The sequence below is a fragment of the Dysidea avara genome, chromosome 8, assembly GCF_963678975.1.
Source record: "Dysidea avara chromosome 8, odDysAvar1.4, whole genome shotgun sequence".
In the NCBI taxonomy this organism is placed as follows: Eukaryota; Metazoa; Porifera; class Demospongiae; order Dictyoceratida; family Dysideidae; genus Dysidea; species Dysidea avara.
Window position 1 is genome coordinate 1,126,912 of NC_089279.1, and position 20,492 is coordinate 1,147,403.

General features: G+C 38.0%; 1 protein-coding gene across 2 annotated transcripts in view; it reads right to left on the bottom strand.

The window, feature by feature from the left end:
• Positions 1–240: 240 nt before the first annotated feature.
• The window catches only part of LOC136263964 (uncharacterized), a 39,084-nt gene continuing 18,832 nt past the window's right edge, over positions 241–20,492 (bottom strand). For both annotated transcript variants that reach the window (XM_066058631.1, XM_066058632.1), the window contains exons 9-19: positions 19,142–19,279; positions 19,022–19,095; positions 17,915–18,126; positions 17,764–17,862; positions 6,344–6,559; positions 4,041–4,171; positions 3,904–3,987; positions 1,909–2,058; positions 709–1,194; positions 590–663; positions 241–535 (exon numbers count right to left, since the gene is read on the bottom strand). In XM_066058631.1, coding sequence (XP_065914703.1) covers positions 303–535; positions 590–663; positions 709–1,194; positions 1,909–2,058; positions 3,904–3,987; positions 4,041–4,171; positions 6,344–6,559; positions 17,764–17,862; positions 17,915–18,126; positions 19,022–19,095; positions 19,142–19,279 — 1,897 coding nt within the window. In that variant the 3' untranslated portion in view covers positions 241–302. The remainder of the gene's footprint in view (positions 536–589; positions 664–708; positions 1,195–1,908; positions 2,059–3,903; positions 3,988–4,040; positions 4,172–6,343; positions 6,560–17,763; positions 17,863–17,914; positions 18,127–19,021; positions 19,096–19,141; positions 19,280–20,492) is intronic.

Here is a 20,492-nt window from a genome sequence, read left to right on the forward strand (position 1 = left end):
CAAGAGTAGGTCGATACATCAGTATTGTTCAGTATCAGCTTTAATTCCTATGCATGCCTGGCACTCAGGTGGCTGATCACCCACGAGGTTAATCACAAGGGTAGTACACTGTTATTGCATTACCACCTGAGGTGGTATAAGGATCATTATCTGCCATCATTAAAAGTCTAATAAGGTGCAGCCCAAGTCACATTACATACTATGTACTTGATCAATGTGTGCAGCTCCCTCGTGTTTCACTTAAAATTAAATAATGTGATTTGACATCAAACGTATACTTTAATTCTAAAATTCATAATTATTCATGGTGGTGACAATCTAACACTGCCAATCCCTCCATAACCATCATTGAAAAAGGCATAAACTCCACTATGATCTTCTCCATTCTCTGATGGAACATCAAGAAACTTGATACAGAAACTACGAGGACCAGCACCGAGACAAGGAATCACTCCAAGCAGTTTTCCCTCTCTTGATAACCAGTAGACATCTTCACGTTGTCTATCATGGAACACTGAACTGGCCACAAGGTATCCTACCAACAACACCTAGCAACATAACACACCTACCACACAGCTGGCCCACTAACCAATATCCCCAATGTGATGGAACTCTGTTACCAGTCCTGGTAGCTCAACATCCATACTGACTGTCACCATCAGCCTGCACAACATGTGACTAACATGAGACTAACATGTGATCACTAACCCAGCTGTGATCTTCATTATTATCAACCTGTTATTGATTGCCATAGCAACAACACAACAATTACTGACATCTGATTGGTCATCCTTCACTGTATCCTGACCAGCTGGTATGTTCGTCACTTCTCCACTATGTGTGTCTGGAAAGTGTTGTAGTTGTTCAGTGACACTAGTGACCTTCTTGGACACCCAGTTAATGTCAAACACTTTTAAAATAGTTACACTACAGTCAGCAATGTCAAACTGAGGCCTGATAATACCACTGGGATCTACTCTACTCCCAGAACTGTTATTACTTGATGGTAGCTCACAAGACATCAGTGTTAGTGAGATGGGGTCCAGTAGATAGACCCCTGATGTAGTATGAACTAGCAAACAGCCAGGGAGGGAGAAGAGTTGTGGTCCTGTGCCAAGCATTGCAATAGACTCCTGAGGTGATTCGTCATTGTCAAGTGTTGACAATGTCCAGCTTTGTACAACTGATGTGACACTAGTAAAGCGTAACAATATTGGAGTTACAACATCAATACACACATCATTACTGGTACAACATAACACCAACCTAAGAGCCACCATTATAACAGTGGCTCACGACTTTCATTGAAGACAACTTAAATATTTGGCTCTATAGTAAATTCATGTTGACCTGAGAAAATTAACAGCTAGTGGTATAGCTAAGTGCTTTATTAGCCAAATAGATGGTCAGTGATAGTAGAGCTGACATGTGTGGTTTGGCTTCATTATAAGGTAGGAAAAGGGCTGTACAATAACATGCACTTTATGACTTCCTTAATATATTTATGATGAAAACTCTCCTTGTCATCCTACTCCCTTATCACCAGGTATGTAACTTCTTGTTTACTTATCTGAGCTATTGTGTATGTGTCAAAGTAATAATCTAACAATACTGCTTTACAAGCACATGTATACTCAGTTAATATTTTTTATGCTAATTACGGTTTTATCCCAGAGCATTTGTAGTATATCGCAGTAAGTCAAGTTCTAACCACAGAAAGCAAACAGAAAATACTACTGATGAACAAACAGCCAATGTCTATGATATTTAATTTGTCTTCTCTGTAAATGTAACTTTACTGCAAACTCTTAGCTAAGTTTCTGAAGCAGCTCTCTTGCACATGTATGATATCCCTATTACTACCTTGATGCAAAACAAGTTATCCTACTAGTGTATGTGGACACTTACTGATCATCCTGAGTCCTGCCTTTATATAGCTTATCACCAGCTGTGGCATACCAGTATCTCTCAATGTTTATCCTTGCACTGTTGATATACCATAATGGTTTCTCCATATTTGAGTAGATCAGTTTACCACAATCATCATACACATCATGCCTATAACACGTTACCACAGATACAGATCATGTGCAATAAATTATGCATGTAGTACAAGGAATGATGGCTATGATTCTGCACCAAGCTGGAGTTGAGCATTTGATTTTTCAACATTTTTATAAGATTACAGAGAGTATGCTAGGGGAGGGGATAAGTTCACCTGTATGCTGTGACCGGCTGAGCAAAACCCAGCTGTTTTTGCACATTCTTCGAATTCCATTTCTGTAATCTATAGTAACAAAAGGATGAATGGTCTTGGAGTTATTGTGCTTGGAAGTTGGAACAGTAATAAACTTGATTTATACAGCAACAATAATTATGGGAAATAAATTACAGGCACTTAGACAATCCATCATAACTCATGAATGAAACAAGCTACGAATGAAACAAGCTACAAAGATGGGACTTGTCTCAATCTGTGCACCATGAACTGGCAAATCAATCAAGATATAGTGCTTTTCCTGTACTCTTCTGTGTTGACAAAGAAGAAGGCCATTTCAACTAAGAAATGATAGTAGCCATTACGTACAGTATGTTACCATTTCGGTTTTTATCGTAATTTTGCATAATTTTGCTCTTACTCTCACTCTTACTGTGTTCCTAGGATTAGTAACAGCACCCCTAGGGTTAGAAAACACCCCCTAGGATTAGGAACAGCGCCCTTAGGATTAGGAACAGTGCCCTTAGGATTAGAAACAGCGCCCTTGGGATTAGGAACAGCGCCCTTGGGATTAGGAACAGCTCCCTTAGGATTAGGAAAGCGCCTTAGGGTTAGGAAGAAGCGCGAGTAGGATTAGGACAATGTTTTACAACATCAGGTTAGGTTAGGGTATGTGTTAGATATATAGTGATATATAGTGATTTACATTTGTGACATTTAAATATGGCAAAAATATAAACAGCTGGCAGTTAGCACCATGGTACAGTGGTTAGGAACACTGCTATTCAGGCTGGAGGTCTGTGGTTCAAGTGCCCATTGTGACAAGTACTTTTTTCCATTTTTTTGTGCCCTTTGGTGTCATATTTTTTCTAAGTTATGATGGTAATTTACTGTACCTAATGGCTTTTACAAATGATGATGGTGAACGATGTTTTTACTGTATTGTAAATAGACGCCCATAACTCACGTATCCTTTGCTGTGCGAACACAAAACAAAGATTTTCTTACTCTCCATAAACAGGCGAATCCAGTAGTATATAGGTTTTATTGATTACAACTCAGTGCGTACGAACGCAATTAAAGCGTACGTAAAATTTTCATGTAGCACGCATATTTTTACCCAGTGTATTCCAATACAGTTTTATGGCAAAATAGAATTTTGCAAAAATGGCCGGTTTTTGCTCAGCAGGTCAATATATATATTATATATAGGAGTAAACTAGTGCTTGGTTAGAATGTTAAAGGTGGTGGAAGACTGGAAGCCGAGTCACATCTGGAGTCTGAATGACTTCTTCAGGAGTTGTCCATGCAGCCGAGTAGTAGTAGTATACACAAGGCTATATAAATGATCCACATAATAGAAAGAGATTAATTTTGAGTTCTACAAGTCATGGATTTCATTTTAAGCTATATGCAACACTGCTAGATTCCATATTACTACTAGTGGTATTAGTAAGGGCATTCAAATAATTAATATCATAGATTACTGGCTTTCAGTTTAAAATGACCTTTAGTTCATTGTAAAAGGTAATAGGGTGGGGGGATAGACTCCTACCTTTTACAAAGCTGCAACTAAAGTCTTAAAAGTAGCGGTAAGAGTTTAACATTAACAACTGCTCTATTAATATTAACAAGTGCTGCTGAAAATGTTGCACAACTTTATATGCATGACACTCATGACGTACCTCACTTGCTGTGACCTATCAACTCTACCATGGTGATATCTCCATGGTGGAGGTTGTAACATGTGACAAATATTATACAGGCACCTGTTGTCATGACAACCGCATGAAGTAGTCACATGTTGTAACCAATAGATCACCTGATGTGAGGTAGATGGTTTTTATGGTAACATGATGCCATTTCAAAGTCAGGTAATGAAATGTTGAACCCATCCACTGAATAATGTACCACAGGTTTCAAAAACTTATCCAAGTTGGAGCAAGGGATAACCTACACAATGCGAAGCAAAGTCACTACACATTTCAGGACTACTAAAACACAATAATCAGGGGTGGATTTAAAAGAGGCCCTACTTTGAGGAATAATAAATTTAAAATGAAGTAGGATTCCAGTGATAGATACAGATACAAATGGAGGTAACTATTACTATGAGATATGGTGGGTACAGAAGGATGGTAACATGACACAACAACATCATAGGTGGATCTGAGGGGGGACAAGAGCCCCCCTTGACCCCTTTCTTGCCCCTTCTTGGCTTACAGGACTATAATGGCATCAGAAATAGGAATCATGCATTCACACTGTATTCAGAAGTACAGAAAGCCAACAGGCAAACAGAAGATAACAGTTATAAATGCACTTACAATTATAAACTGAACAATGTAAGAAAATGAGACAAATAAGTTTGAATTTTTTTGCTAAAGATTGAGATAGCTACTCTAATAGAGCAGTCATTACTCTAATAGAACAGTCACAATTCTAATGTCATTAACTGACAATTTCTGTACATTATTGCAATACTACCTTCTGTTTAGTACACTTTACCATCAAACTAATCAATTTTATATGCTTTACAAAGCATGCATTTTGCTAGCTAAATAGCTATGAAAATGCTCCCAAATTCAAATCTAGGAGACCTAATTTTAAATTTTTTTATCCAACTAGAGTCTTAGAAAGTGTATGCCTTTCATTCATGCAGCTATGTTATGTAAATAAATATAACTTGTGTACTAGAGTTCTATTCTTCTCCTATTAGATATATAGTGGATTTTATCCTATAACTTCTTGCCCCCCCTCAGCCCCCCTAGCAGTGTCTCCTAGATCCACCTATGAACAACATAATATAAAATCAAGAAAAGTTCTATCGTTATCCAATACAAAGACAAATTATGAAATACGTACATTATAGGGATTTTACCATGTAGCTACCGTAGATATGTTGTAATAGCTACCATCGTCATTTTATCTTCCTCTTACTTTTTATTGTTGGAATCTACTTCATTTTTAATTTGATTGCACTATAGTTTATTAACTTTGATATACATGTATGTGTGGCTGTGACTACTTTATTAGAGTATCTTGATATCTCAGGTGAGCTACACAATGGATTAAGGGTATGGTCATTATGTTTTGTTTTCTATAGCAAAGATGTAGCCGATTGTAGGTAGATCATTATTGTTAAGGGCATGGTGGTGTTCTCTGATTGGTTAAGGGAGTAGCTGCCTTGAGATCATAAAGCTCCAGGTATTTACTCCATTTACAGTAGGGTAAGTGCTTTAGATACTTTTGTGGCAACTAAATGTGTTCCTATGTGCACGCTGAAAATTAATGCCTCGGTATGGTTTCCTTGCATGAAGAAGATGACCAGACATGAAGATGAAAGAAAAGGCATAGAATAAAAGGCAAATACTTATCGGAACCAGAACAGGCACATGCCAAATGTGAGTTTGTTATTGCGGTGTAAAATGGTAGCTGTGCTTGGCCGCTTGTGCAGGCAGGCTGGCTGGCAGGTTAGCAGGCAGATAAAAAAAATTCAAGTTTTGGATATTAAAATTTAATTGTTGGCTTTCTTGGTTTAACACTGGATTTACACTAACATTATTCATGGAGGTCATTTCATGCATAATATTGTTATGATGCTTATTAATGGCACCATTTTGGTGGGTATCATTCTTAAAGGAGGCATCAAATGATACTACCATACTGTTTGATAATCATACCATTACTGTAAGTCTTAGGAAAAGCAGCTGAAGTCCTAAAAGGTAGGTGTAAGAGCTTACCATTAGCAGCATGATGGTGCTAGCAGCTAGGGTGGTAGTTAAAGTTTTACAATAAGGAGATGTACACCTCACATAGCAGTTCAGTAAGTGATGTTTAAGACTGTTCTATATATAAAGGGGAAAGGGGAGGGGGAATGGTTCCATGAAACCTGTGGACTGTCAAGGATACATCACTTATAACCCTTTAAGAAAAGAAAGTCAAATGACAAATGAAGCCATAATGTTATATACAGCAAAGAATACCATATATGGTGATAAACTTAAAGCCCATGTTACTTCAATAATTATTACATCATAATTATGTGGCTGGTGTGTGTGTTGTTAATATGCAGGTGGTCTTTTAAACACATCCCCTGATGAGTAAATATAGGACAGTACTTACTACAAGTGCATCATCCTCATTGTGAGTATGTGAGCTATCCAGTCGGAACACCAGCAGTAGAGTACTGTCACTGATGACACAATATTGAGTCATGTGAAGGTAGAAATCTACTGCATAAAAGTTTCTCTCCTTCACCTCTGAAGGATCTCTATCATATTTGTGTGTTGGACGTCTGACCTTGATCACCTTATCAAATGTATCCTTTGAATTGATAGTCTAAAGTAGACAGTACAAAAAGAATCATGGAAATAAAATTTTGTAAAAGTAGTGTGACTGCATGCAGTTTAGATGGGAGTGGACCATGCAGACCAGAGCCTTGAAGTATTCCTATTCTGATGAGAGCAATTATTTAATGATAGCTGTTTCATTACAGTACATACGTACATAAGTTTTGTAATGGTATATATATCTAATCAAAAACAGCCAAGCTGTAAAAAAAGGTGCGCCCCCCAAAAAGGCCATGGTGAAAAAAGATGTGAAATCCAAGGTGGCGGCCAAGAAATGGCTGTGATGGTAGGTTAATGGTAAAAATTTTAATAACGACAATTCAGGTGAATTTGATGCCAAGACCAAGTGGCACAAAATTCATCTGAATTGTCGGTATTAAAATTTTTACCGTTAACCTACCATCACAGCCATTTCTTGGCCGCCACCTTGGATTTCACATCTTTTTTCACCATGGCCTTTTTGGGGGCCGCACCTTTTTTTACAGCTTGGCTGTTTTTGATTAGATATCACTTCTTTTTGTATTTGTATACTGCAAAGCCAGCCTATGGCTGGCTTTGGGGCTTTTTTAACCCATGTGTTTTTTTATTTACCACAGGAATAAGAAAAGAACTTATAGAAGATTTTTAATACTTCAATTACTTTTGATTTTATTAGTAATTATACAAATTATATACATATATTTATTACATGCCCATTATTCCCCACAGTATATTTTTTAGCAGCTGATCTCTCTACTGGGTGACTTAAAATATAGCTGAACTATATACAGGATGGTTTCTTTGCAGCTGAACTCTCTACAAGATAAATTCTTCTAGCTGATTTCTCTACAGGGTGATTTGTTTCTAGCTGAACTCTCTACAGGTAATTTGTTTGCAGTTAAACTTTCTACATCCATGATGGTTTCTTTGTAGCTGAACTCTCTACATGATGGTTTCTTTGTAGCTGAACTCTCTACAAGGTGACTTCTTCTAGCTGAACTCTCTACAGGGTGATTTCTTTGTAGCTGAACTTTCCACATGATGGTTTCTTTGTAGCTGAACTCTCTACAAGGTGACCTCTTCTAGCTGATCTCTCTACAGGGTGATTTGTTTCTAGCTGAACTCTCTACAGGTGATTTGTTTGCAGCTAAACTCTCTACATGGTGCTTTCTTTGTAGCTGAACTCTCTACATGATGGTTTTTTTGTAGCGAAACTCTCTACAAAGTGACTTCTTCTAGCTGAACTCTCTACAGGTGATTTGTTGGCAGCAAAACTCTCTACATCCATGTTGGTTTCTTTGTAGCTGAACTCTCTACATGATGGTTTCTTTGTAGCTGAACTCTCTACAAGGTGACTTCTTCTAGCTGAACTCTCTACAGGGTGATTTCTTTGTAGCTGAACTCTCCACCTGATGGTTTCTTTGTAGCTGAACTCTCTACAAGGTGAACTCTTCTAGCTGATCTCTCTACAGGGTTATTTGTTTCTAGCTGAACTCTCTGCAGGTGATTTGTTTGCAGCTAAACTCTCTACATGGTGCTTTCTTTGTAGCTGAACTCTTCACATGACGGTTTCTTTGTAGCTGAACTCTCTACAAGGTGACTTCTTCTAGCTGAACTCTCTACAGGTGATTTGTTTGTAGCTGAACTCTTTACAGGTGATTTGTTTGCAGCTAAACTCTCTACATGGTGCTTTCTTTGTAGCTGAACTCTCTACATGATGGTTTCTTTGTAGCTGAACTCTCTACAAGGTGACCTCTTCTAGCTGATTTCTCTACAGGGTGATTTGTTTCTAGCTGAACTCTCTACAGGTGATTTGTTTGCAGCTAAACTCTCTACATGGTGCTTTCTTTGTAGCTGAACTCTCTACAAGGTGATCTCTTCTAGCTGATTTCTCTACAGGGTGATTTGTTTCTAGCTGAACTCTCTACAGGTTATTTGTTTGCAGCTAAACTCTCTACATCCATGGTGGTTTCTTTGTAACTGAACTCTCTACATGATGGTTTCTTTGTAACTGAACTCTCTACAAGGTGACTTCTTCTAGCTGAACTCTCTACAGGGTGATTTCTTTGTAGCTGAACTCTCCACCTGATGGTTTCTTTGTAGCTGAACTCTCTACAAGGTGACCTCTTCTAGCTGATCTCTCTACTGGGTGATTTGTTTCTAGCTGAACTCTCTACAGGTGATTTGTTTGCAGCTAAACTCTCTACACGGTGCTTTCTTTGTAGCTGAACTCTCTACAAGGTGACTTCTTCTAGCTGAACTCTCTACAGGGTGATTTCTTTGTAGCTGAACTCTCCACATGATGGTTTCTTTGTAGCTGAACTCTTTACAAGGTGACTTCTTTTAGCTGATCCCTACAGGGTGATTTGTTTGCAGCTGAACTCTTTAGGTGGTGATTTCTTTGTAGCTGAACTCTCTACAAGGTAACCTCTTCTAACTGATCTTTCTACAGGGTGATTTGTTTCTAGCTGAACTCTCTACAGGTTATTTGTTTGCAGCTAAACTCTCTACATGGTGCTTTCTTTGTAGCTGAACTCTCTACATGATGGTTTCTTTGTAGCTGAACTCTCTACAAGGTGACTTCTTCTGGCTGAACTCTCTACAGGGTGATTTCTTTGTAGCTGAACTCTTTAGGTGGTGATTGCTTTGTAGCTGAACTCTCTCCAAGGTGACTTCTTCTAGCTGATCTCTCTACAGCGTGATTTCTTTGTAGCTGAACTCTTTAGGTGGTGATTTCTTTGTAGCTGAACTCTCTCCAAGGTGACCTCTTCTAGCTGATCTCTCTACAGCGTGATTTGTTTCTAGCTGAACTCTCTACAGGTGATTTGTTTGCAGCTAAACTCTCTACATGGTGCTTTCTTTGTAGCTGAACTCTCTACATGATGGTTTCTTTGTAGCTGAACTCTCTACAAGGTAATTTCTTCTACAGGGCGATTTGCTTGTTGTTGAATTCTCTACACGGTAATTTGTTTGAGGCTGAACTCTCTACATGGCAGTTTCTTTGTAGCTGAACTCTCTACAAGGTGACTTTTTCTAGCTGAACTCTATACAGAGTAATTTGTTTGCAGCTGAACTCTCTACATGATGGTTTCTTTGTAGCTGAACTCTCTATAAGGTGACCTCTTCTATAGCTGAACTCTTTACATGGTGTCTAGTTTCTACCTGATCTCTCTACAGGGCGATTTTTTTGCAGCTGAAATCTCTACAGGGTGATTTGCTTGTAGCTGAATTTCTTACATTGTGTCTAGTTTCTAGCTGATCTCCACAGTGTGATTTGTTTGTAGCTGATCTCTCTACAAGTTGATTTGTGTGTAGCTGATCTCTCCGCAGGTTGATTTGTTTGTAACTGATCTCTCTACAGGGCAATTTGTTTGTAGCTGAACTCTCTATAAGGTGATTTGATCTCTCTGCAGGTTGATTTGTGTATAGCTGAACTCTCTAAAGGGTGATTTGCTTGTAGCTGGACTCCTTACATTGTGTCTAGTTCCTAGCTGATCTCTCTACAGGGTGATTTGTTTGTAGTTGATCTCTCTGCACATTGATTTGTTTGTAGCTGAACTCTCTACAAGGTGATTTGGTTCTAGCTGATCTCTCTACAAGTTGATTTGTGTGTAGCTGATCTCTCTGCAAGTTGATTTGTTTGTAGTCGATCTCTCTACAGGATAATTTGTTTGTAGCTGAACTGTCTATAAGGTGACATGTTTGTAGCTGATCTCTCTGCAGGTTGATTTGTTTTAGCTGAACTCTCTACAGGGTGATTTGTTTCTAGCTGATCTCTCTACAAGTTGATCTGTGTGTAGCTGATCTCTCTGCAAGTTGATTTGTTTGTAGTCGATCTCTCTACAGGGTAATTTGTTTGTAGCTGAACTGTCTATATATAAGGTAATATGTTTGTAGCTGATCTCTCTGCAGGTTGATTTGTTTTAGCTTATCTCTCTACAGGTTGATTTGTGTGTAACTGATCTCTCTACAAGCTGATTTGTTTGTAGCTGATCTCTCTGCAGGTTGATTTGTTTCCTACTGATCTCTCTACAAGTTGATTTGTTTGTTGCTGATCACTCTAAAGATTGATTTGTTTGTAGCTGAACTCTCTGCAAAGTGTTTTGTTTGTAGCTGATCTCTCTACAGGATAATTTGTTTGTAGCTGAGCTCTCTGCACAGTGATTTGTGTGTAGCTGAATTCTCTAGAGAATGATTTAATTGTAGGTGAACTCTCTACAGGGTGCATGACTTGTTTATAGCTGAACTCTCTTTAGTGTGACTTGTAATGTTCTGAATCTCTACAGTGATATAATTGTAGCTTAATTCTCCACAGGGTGACTTGCTTCTTGCTTAACTGTCTATAAGATTAACTGTTTGCAGCTGAAGTTCCTACAGAATAACTTGTAATGTAATAGAATTCTATAATGGAGTAAATAAATTAGCTGAATGCTCTATTAGGGTGACTGTTCTATTAGAGTATCTCGATCTCGCATTTGCTACACAGAGTTGGCTTTCGAATCATAACTCAGTGGTTTGTAATCCAATTCTTCTATACTACTGCAAGGACTTTCTATGAAGATTATTCCAGCTATACACCGATTTTCAGCTCATTGCTCTTAGCGGTTTGCCTAGTAGACGTAAAAACTAATACTTTTTTATTACTAAAAATCGATCGCATAATTGTGACACAGGTTGGGTTTTGTGTCATAACTCCGTGGTCTTAATCTCGATTCCTTTCAAACTACCAAAAGGCACTCCTACGATGGTTACTCCATCTACATAGCAATTTTCAGCTCATTCCATGAAGCGGTTTACCCTGTAGGCGTGACAACAAATCGATCTTGTTTTACGCGAATAATCGGTCATAACTCCTGAACCATTCATCGGATTTGCACCAAATTTGATGCTAGGATGCGCCTTTGGACTCCCTTTCTGTGTGCCAAATTTCAAGGCGATCGGAGCACGCGTTTGCGTTTATAGCAATTTTTGCAAGTGTGCGAAAAGACGGAGAAGAAGAAAAAAAAAACGAAGAAGAAAAACGAAACTTTGGCCGCTCATATCTCGGAAATGGCTTGAGTGATTTCCTTCAAATTTGGAATGTAGACTCCCCTAGCTGGCGGGCAACTCTGCAGCAAATTTGGTTTCAATCGGATAAGCCATCACCGAGATACAAAAGTGTGAAAATGACGTTTTCTTTCTTCCTGTCAATATACTCACGGTGTGGAGCGCCGGCTTCTTGGGCCGCACGACACACTACCGTGTGTCTTGATTACTAGGTCAACAACAATTGAAGTAGAATAGGGATCAAAGTTGTGATCATGAAAATCTACAGAAAGTAGGGATGGTCATCCACAAAACTGCTTAATATACCAATGCAAGGCAAACACACAGGTTTGCATACATTGAATTTAAAATTCCTATTTTGATGACTGATTAAGCTGAAATAGTAATCTTAAAAGCAATGTACGCAAATCTAGGTATTTAATACGCCTAGCATTGGTGAATTAAGCAAGTTTGTGAACACCATCCCTATTACTTCTTGTTTATGCAGTTTTTTCATGATCACAAACTTCAATTCCTATTCTACTAGTCTTGTTTAAATTAATAACCTTTTGTTGCCTAGTTTGTGAGATTTTTTCATGTCAATGCACATGGGAAAAACAACTTATGGTACAGTATGCAACTACTGAATCAATGGATTTGACTCAGTGGCTTTTTAAAGAGTCTATTCCAGTCTATAGGACTGATTCCTCAGTCTAATGTACTAATTTTATTTCATTATCTATGGCTGTGAGTGATGCAACAAGGCTGTATTCACCCAACGTACTAAATGCTTTGATCTACTGGCAACAGTTAAGACAAAGCCGGCATTGGAAGTGGTGCTCGAACCAAACTTACAAATTACGTACAAAATTAGTCTATGATCTTTTCAACTGTTTTACAGTTGGTCTATAGCATTTTCTTGCGCAAATTCTTTAGCCAAAGCCTCAAGGCTGCTCTTAATTTTCGATCGCATACAAAGGGGACACAGCCCTTTTCAATTTAAAAGGGGAATGCTATTTCTGGTAGCTTACAACTGAAGGCCTGGTACATTGATTCTTGGCTGCTAAACATCTGTAAGTGTCTAGGAAAGTGAAGCGGTTTCACTGACAGGCTACCAACCACACCTCCTTCAACTGAAACAGATAACGAACTTAGAAACATACTGCCTCAAGAATCTGAAATGTTCAGAACCGGATTTCAGTGAGTTGCATAATGTTTAGTCTAACATGTCTCAATGTATTTTAGCTCCACGCATTACTGCAGATGGTATCTTTTACTGCTGAACTGTATCACTTATATGGTTTTGCAACTCTTCGTCTATATCTTGCAATCTCATTAGAAAATGAAGATCTTAATACGATGTATGTATAATACTTCTTAACTCTTAACAACACTAGATAAAGGCCTGGAAGGTTTTAAAGGCAAATCGGTGTTTTGGGTGTGTATTCTATTAGAGAGTTTTAATTTTTCCTGAACCCACTATTTGTCATGGTTCATGATACATTATGGTAGGGTTCACAATGTGAAAAATTGATATCCTTCAATCAACTACCTAACTACTGTCATGTAGTGTAACTTGAATAACACCAGCGTGGTAGCCAAGTTTGTCACTTTCTTCTGGTAGAAAACGATAGAAATGTCTTATGCGATTTTTTGCTGTAGCGATTTGTAGCGTTCTTTGTTGTGGCATACAAAGAACCCTATGAATCGCTACAGAGAAAAATCATGTGATTTTAAGAAATTTCTATCATTTTCTACTAGAAGAAAGTGACAAACTTGGCTGCCACGCTGGTGTTCTTCAAGTTACACTTAGCCTAAATAAACCAGCTGATTTCTTATAGACACTGTACTACATCAAAACACATGCAGTGTGTTGTGCGGCTAAGAAAACCCGCATGCGTATATTGTCAAGAAACAAGTTGCTTTTAAAATCCAGGTGCAGTTCAGCTAGATACAGCCTCAACAATGTATAAATTATGTTATTATTTATTGTAACTAATTTATTGTAACTAATAGATTTTTGTTTTATACTAATGCATACAGAATTAAATTAATACGTAGTTATCATAATTAGTGAATTATTCTGTAATTCTTTAATTACATTGCTATGCATTGCTAAGGAAGTGCTATTCAAACAAATCAACATATTATATTCTAAATTGATGTATAGTTTGTCTATCGTACTTTCCCCACAATTTCTCTTAACAAAGCCACAAAACTGCACTACATTTTTTGTTTATGTAAGTATGGGACATGCCCTAGAAGGTAGCCTATGATGCCTGTACTGCTGTTTTTCAGTTTGTGTAACACCTTAAAACCCAGTTAAGGTACAGTGGAACCCCTCTTAAAGGACACTCCTGAATTGAGGACAATCTCTTTATAAAGGACATCTGTCTAGGTCCCAAATCAGCAATACTAGTAGTTTATACATCCCTGAACTAAGGACACCTCCTTTCAAAGGACAATGGTATCCATCTTAGAGGGATTCCACTGTAGTTCACAAAGTCTGTAGAGAGTCGCCACACTCGTATTTCAAACCACCAAAAGAAACCACCTCAGAGCAAAGTTTACCTGTGTGATTTGATGCAGACTTTATTTTGCTTTTACTTCTTCCATAAAGGATGTTTTTACCATTTCAAGTTTTTGCTCAGTCACATGGATGCATATGGACAAACATAGATAGATAGATAGTAGGTGGGTGGGTGGGTGGGTTTTTGGTAGACAGGTACGTAGGTACACCCACATACCTATACGAAAACAATTTCAGTAAACTAGGTGCATGCCCTTTGGCCGGCTGTTGGCATGCATCTGGTTTTAAGGATTTTCCACACATATTTATGTAGCTCCGTGATCTGTTCTCCAAATAAAATGATTTTATATGGCAAAGTAAACGCCCTACAACTTCAGCAACCCACATACCAAATTTGAGCAAAATCACCTGATGCATTTTTCTTGGCATTTCAAGCTAGCTAGGGTTTAGATTTTTTTTGTTTATTGCACAGCTCTAATTTACTGTACCTGATGGAGATACAGTATTAAAGCAAATTCACTTACCATGTTTGGTGGAAATCTGTTAAATATTTATAGAGCTGTGGACGATTATTTACAAAAACACCCGATTTTTTGTTACGCCCACAATAAACTGCTTATGGAAAATCAGTCTGTGCATAGGCTAACCATTATAGCTCATATGTTTTGTGGTTTTAAAAATCGCAGTGACTGCTACATAGTTACAAGGAAAAAGTTAATCTGGTGTAAAATCAGTCAGTAAGTCAAGTCACTAGGTCTAAGTCCTTGAAATTAGGTTAGGTAATCCTAAGGCTGCAGCACATGTTGCTGTCAGACCTTCAGTGCTGGTCACTGTAAAGCGCTAATAATAATAATAATAATAAATAGCAGGGTCGAAATACTCTAATAGAATAATCACCAAGAATTCAAAAATGCACTTAAAATGTCAAAAAAGGTTGTCCAGACCTAACTCCCAACCCCTTCGCCAGTGAGCCATTGTTGTCAGTTGATCAACTCACTTTACATATTTTCTACCTTACCAGTGAAAACTCTAGTTTAGATCTACTCTATAGTAAGTTTAGATACAGCAATGGAAAATCTTGATTGTATTCCTTGCACGTTCTATTAGAAGTTCATGAAAACAATGTGCATTCCATTAGTAGGGACCTGCCGATTATGCTGGCATAATTTTGAGCATAATAGGTACCTAAAAGCATTGAGCATAATGCCAGCATAATAGGTTAAATATTTGTACGATAGTGTAAATTCTTGCTGGAAAAATGACAATTGCAAAATAAGATCGATATACTCTAATAGAGCAGTCAGTAACTCTAATAGAACAATCATCAAACTGACTGTTCTATTAGAGTATATCGATCTTTTCTCTTACATGCAGGCATGCAGCAAGAATTTATTATTTGTATTCCAGCCACTCATTTTTTTCTTTCTATACAGTGTTAAACTAGTAGCAAAGCATATGAACTAAGGCATGAACATTGAGCATAATCGGTAAATATTGATCATTAATTTAAGCATAATAGGTGAATTTTTGAGCAGTGCAGCATAGCATAATAGGTAAAATTATGAGCATAATCGGCGGGTCCCTATCCATTAGAGTATTAAAAAAATTCAAACAAACTCTGCAATGAGCAATGCTATGTGATTGTGACTTCTGTCTTCCATGATCATAACCATATTTTTAGACCACAGCAAGGTGAAATACTCGAATTTCATTGGCTACTTACAGATATCTAAATCCTGTAGATCCCTTGTTCATGTCTCAATAGATCCCTGTCTCTGGGGCGATACAAAACATGGAAATTACGGGCCTGTAACATTGGACATTGGCAACACATGGACATTAAACTGGATAGTAAGTGCCGTTACACGTTACAGGGGGCTTGTTCTACTCACAAACGCTACTTTTCTCATGTTACAAGCAGCTGGGAAGGTATAACAAGCAGCAGCGAAGGTACATGAACAAGCAATGGTCTAACTATTATGTAGATAAGAAGAAATGCAGATAAAAACAAGAGGTATTTAAAACACAAAAGAACTGAAATTCATGCACAAATAGCAAAACTGTAAAAAGTGTGGCCTTTAAAATCCCAGATGAAAAGTCATGAAATAAAAGATGACAGCCAAGAAATGGCCGCAATAATGTTAATGATTATCATTAACATCAAGAGTATATAATGGGGAGAGAGAGTATCGAACTACACTATATGCTGTGAAAAATGAGCCCATAAAGTCCTATGGCATCTTTCAAATGACTCGGTGATTTGTGTTGATTGGTGACTAATTATAAGCGCAGTGGGTACACTTTGTACATGTGACTACTGAGAGAAAGAATGGTGTACTTGAGAAAAGTATGGCACATTACGCAGAGGAACTTGCCGTACAAAGAGAAAGACAGAAGCAGCTAACCTGGAAAACAAACATCGTTTCATCATGGTCGAGCGAGGTCGATATTTCGATATTTCATCGTGGTAGAGATTTCATCATGGCATGCCTCGCCTTGACAGTTCTACTGGTTAAAGTGACACGTCTAGATGGAATTTCAGCCGTTGCGATTCCATATGGACCATCCATTAAAACATTTAAGGTGTTAAATCTGAACAATCAACAGCAGTCAGGTTTACGGGAGGAAACGAAGGTATGCGGGTTACTTTACGGGCTCATTTTTCACAGCCTATGGTGCAGTTCAACACTCCCTCCCCCCCATTATATACTCTTGTTAACATGAAATAGCTGTCACTTTTGATTTCACAAGTTTTTTCACCTATACATTTGAAGGCTGCAACCTGGGTTATACTGTTTTGCTTTTATTAAAGCATATTGGAATACAGTGGTATGTAAGCTTAAGTAACTTTGCGGGGGTAGATCAAAAGAATTTTTTGGTGCATATATCTGATATTACCCATTGGTCAGGAGTTCTTTATATAGTGACTAAGGCAATATGCAGATAATTGTTATTGTTATTAGTGCTTTACATTGACCAGCACTGAAGGTCTGACAGCAACATGTGCTGCAGCCTTAGGATTACCTAACCTAATTGCAAGGACTTAGACTTAGTGACTTATAGCTGAAAAGGTGTAACAGAAAAGGGGCCAAAGTAAGGAAAAAATCCCTCCAACCCCAGGATTCGAACTGCAGGTCACCCAATGTCTAGTCGGGGCCACACTCAGTCTCCTGCAATGCCCTGTGGTTATCGCACGCTTTCTTACCACTGAAACAGAAGTATAAATATATAAAACCTATTATGAGCAAGATGCACTTTACATTTTGGGTTTCAATAATCTCCTATAGTATGGCTTTCCAACTGAAGCCCACAATCAAAATTGTCTCTTGGTATTTATACAAATTGAAATCCTGACATGTTCCACTCCAAAAAATATTAAGCATTCTCAACCACCAACCACATCAAAAGCTTTTATTTTAAAGTAATTTTAAAGGTTTAAAAGTACATAACTTTAAAGTGTTACATGTGTACTCGTGATCTACCTGATGTACTCTTACATGTTGGGCCTATGGTCCTAGGGCTTTGGATAACCATATCAGGCAGACCACTCGTGTACATATTACAACTATAAAATATATTAATCATACTCTACCAGCATAAAAGATCACCAAATATGCAGACTTCTGCTATGATCTCTACAACATAATTTGCTGACTAACCTGCCAATTAATAATCAATCCTTTATCAAGCACAGCTTCTAGTCTCTTGGTCTCATAGTCACAAGGGCCATCATCTGTCTGCAAAAAATTCATCAATGTCTGCCAAAATAAACAGATAATTGTAATCAAGGCTTTAACATTTCAGACTCACATCCTTAGCAGCTTTACGGATCAGCTTACGAAGGTCTAGTTTAACATGACTACCATCTGTACCATACCAGTGTAGTATTGTGTGGTAACAACTGGAGACTGGTGTTTGTCGTTGGGAATATAATGAGTGATCATGAGATTGACCAACCACCAACTCTACACTACACCACTCTGTGTCCAGTAGTCTCAGTGGTTGTGGAGGTGCAAAGCCAGCTACAAAACATGTCAAAGAGAACAAATGTTTGGCCAGTCACCTATAAGTCATCAGATAGGGTTTAGTTTATTCAAAATTTATTGTGTATAATGCAAAACTGATATGCTATATCTTTAAAACAAAATGGCTGTATCTTCAAATCAACTACATGTAGCACGTTATTGTCAAAAACCAAATTGATGATGTAGCAGTAAGTGTAGTCTATATTCCCTCATAAAACTAACATATTTACTCGATTAAATGTTGCCTCTTGAATAGTAGCACACTTGAGCAGTACCATAATTTATTTAGCTTAATTTATTTAATTTATTTTTACACATGTAGTAATCAAGTCCAAATCGTAACCACATTGATCTACTGAATTGAGGTAATTAACACAACCATGTATAGATGGTATTCAAAATTAAAGAAGCAATTTTAAAGCAGCATAACATGTTGTTTTATACCAATAATCTTTCTTTTGTTTTAGAGGTTGTCCACCTCATACACATAACTGGTAAGTTTAGGTGATGTTAGTGTTCAATGCATAATTGTAAAACTATTTATTGTCAAAGGCTGCTTGGATGCAAAATGAAAGTATTGAAGTATCCTAGCTAGATCTGATCCTAGCAACGTACAAACACCTAACACATATAAGTTGTTTGCGAGGATGACAATAGTTGCCATTTTTGAACATACGTAAACTAGCAATCTCGAATGTGTGATGGCTTCTAGGTACTCCATGCAACAAGGAATTGACCTTCAATTTCTTTCTTCTTAGCACATGCAGATCTTTCTGCTAGAGCAGGCATAGGCTATGAACATTCTAAATGGTTTTATACTTATTCTCACATGCCAGACTTTTTGTAATCAATCCCAACCATGAGAGTGATGATGTGAGGGTCACATACTCACCTGGTTCATCAACAGGATGACAAAACTGTTCACTATAATGAGTTAGAGCTGAGCTTGGTGAAAAACATACCTTCCTACAATAGGAACATAATCAAGTAATAATGGTATATTACTCCTTACCCTGTCAGAGGATCCAACAGGACACATCTCATTGGTGGGAAATCCATGGACATGTCACCAGTGAGGTAGCCATCTTCAGTGAAGTGAAGGTTGATCTGGTCTGAACAATGATCAGCTAGGTAGTGTACCTCCTGTGAACTGGGGACCAGTAATAATATGACAATGTTTGTACTACTACTACTATACAACATCATCTGTAGCAACTGTCTGTAGTTGCTTACACTGTTGGTAGGCTTTGATTAACAAACTACTATTTTGCTGTTGGTAACAAATGGGCACTTGTGGAACTACTCAAATTTTTTTTGATCAGCTATAGAAATATGTGACCAAAAGGGGAACAGTTCCTCAAGTTAGTTCCTTATATTTTTAATAAGGTCCTGTATCGTAGTTACCAGTTACGCACATAGTGGCAAGACAATTAAATACAAGATATATTCCCTATGTCTATATAAACATTTTGCTATGAATTATACAAGGATATGTGTAAGGAAAAAATGTCACGACACTGCTACTGCAATTGAAATAAATATCAGTGTTGTGATTATTATCATTTGGTATGTTGAAAGGCTTTGGTTGGTGTGCTTTACACGACTCGAATTTATGTTGCGCTAAAGGAATAATTATATAAAATTGCATTTAGAGTAGTGCAGTATGTAACTTCTATAATAACTTCAGTAGCTTGATTAACAAACTTAACAAACACACACCTTATACACACACACACACACTGCACCACACACACACGCACACGCACCCGCACCCGCACACAAACACACCACACACACACAACATACCACACACACTATACACACACTATACACACACAACACACACATAACACACACACACACACACACACACACACACACACACACACACACACAACACCACACACAACACACACACACACACACACACACACACACACACACACAAACACACACACAACACCACACACACACACAACACCACACACACACACTACACACACACTACACACACACAACACACATAACACACACATACACACACATAATACACACACACATACACACACACACACACACTACACACACAACACATAACACACACACTACACACACTACACACACAACACACACTACACACACACTACACACACACTACACACACACACACACACACTACACTACACACACACTACACTACACACACACTACACTACACACACACACTACACACAAAAGCAAAGCAAAGCCTTCAGCTGCCATGCTAGCATGGTCACACCTACCTAGTGAACCAGCACTGCACTGGGACACCTGTGCGCTACTCAAGTTCTAGGAGTCAGCATGGGAAAATCCTCCTGGGGTAG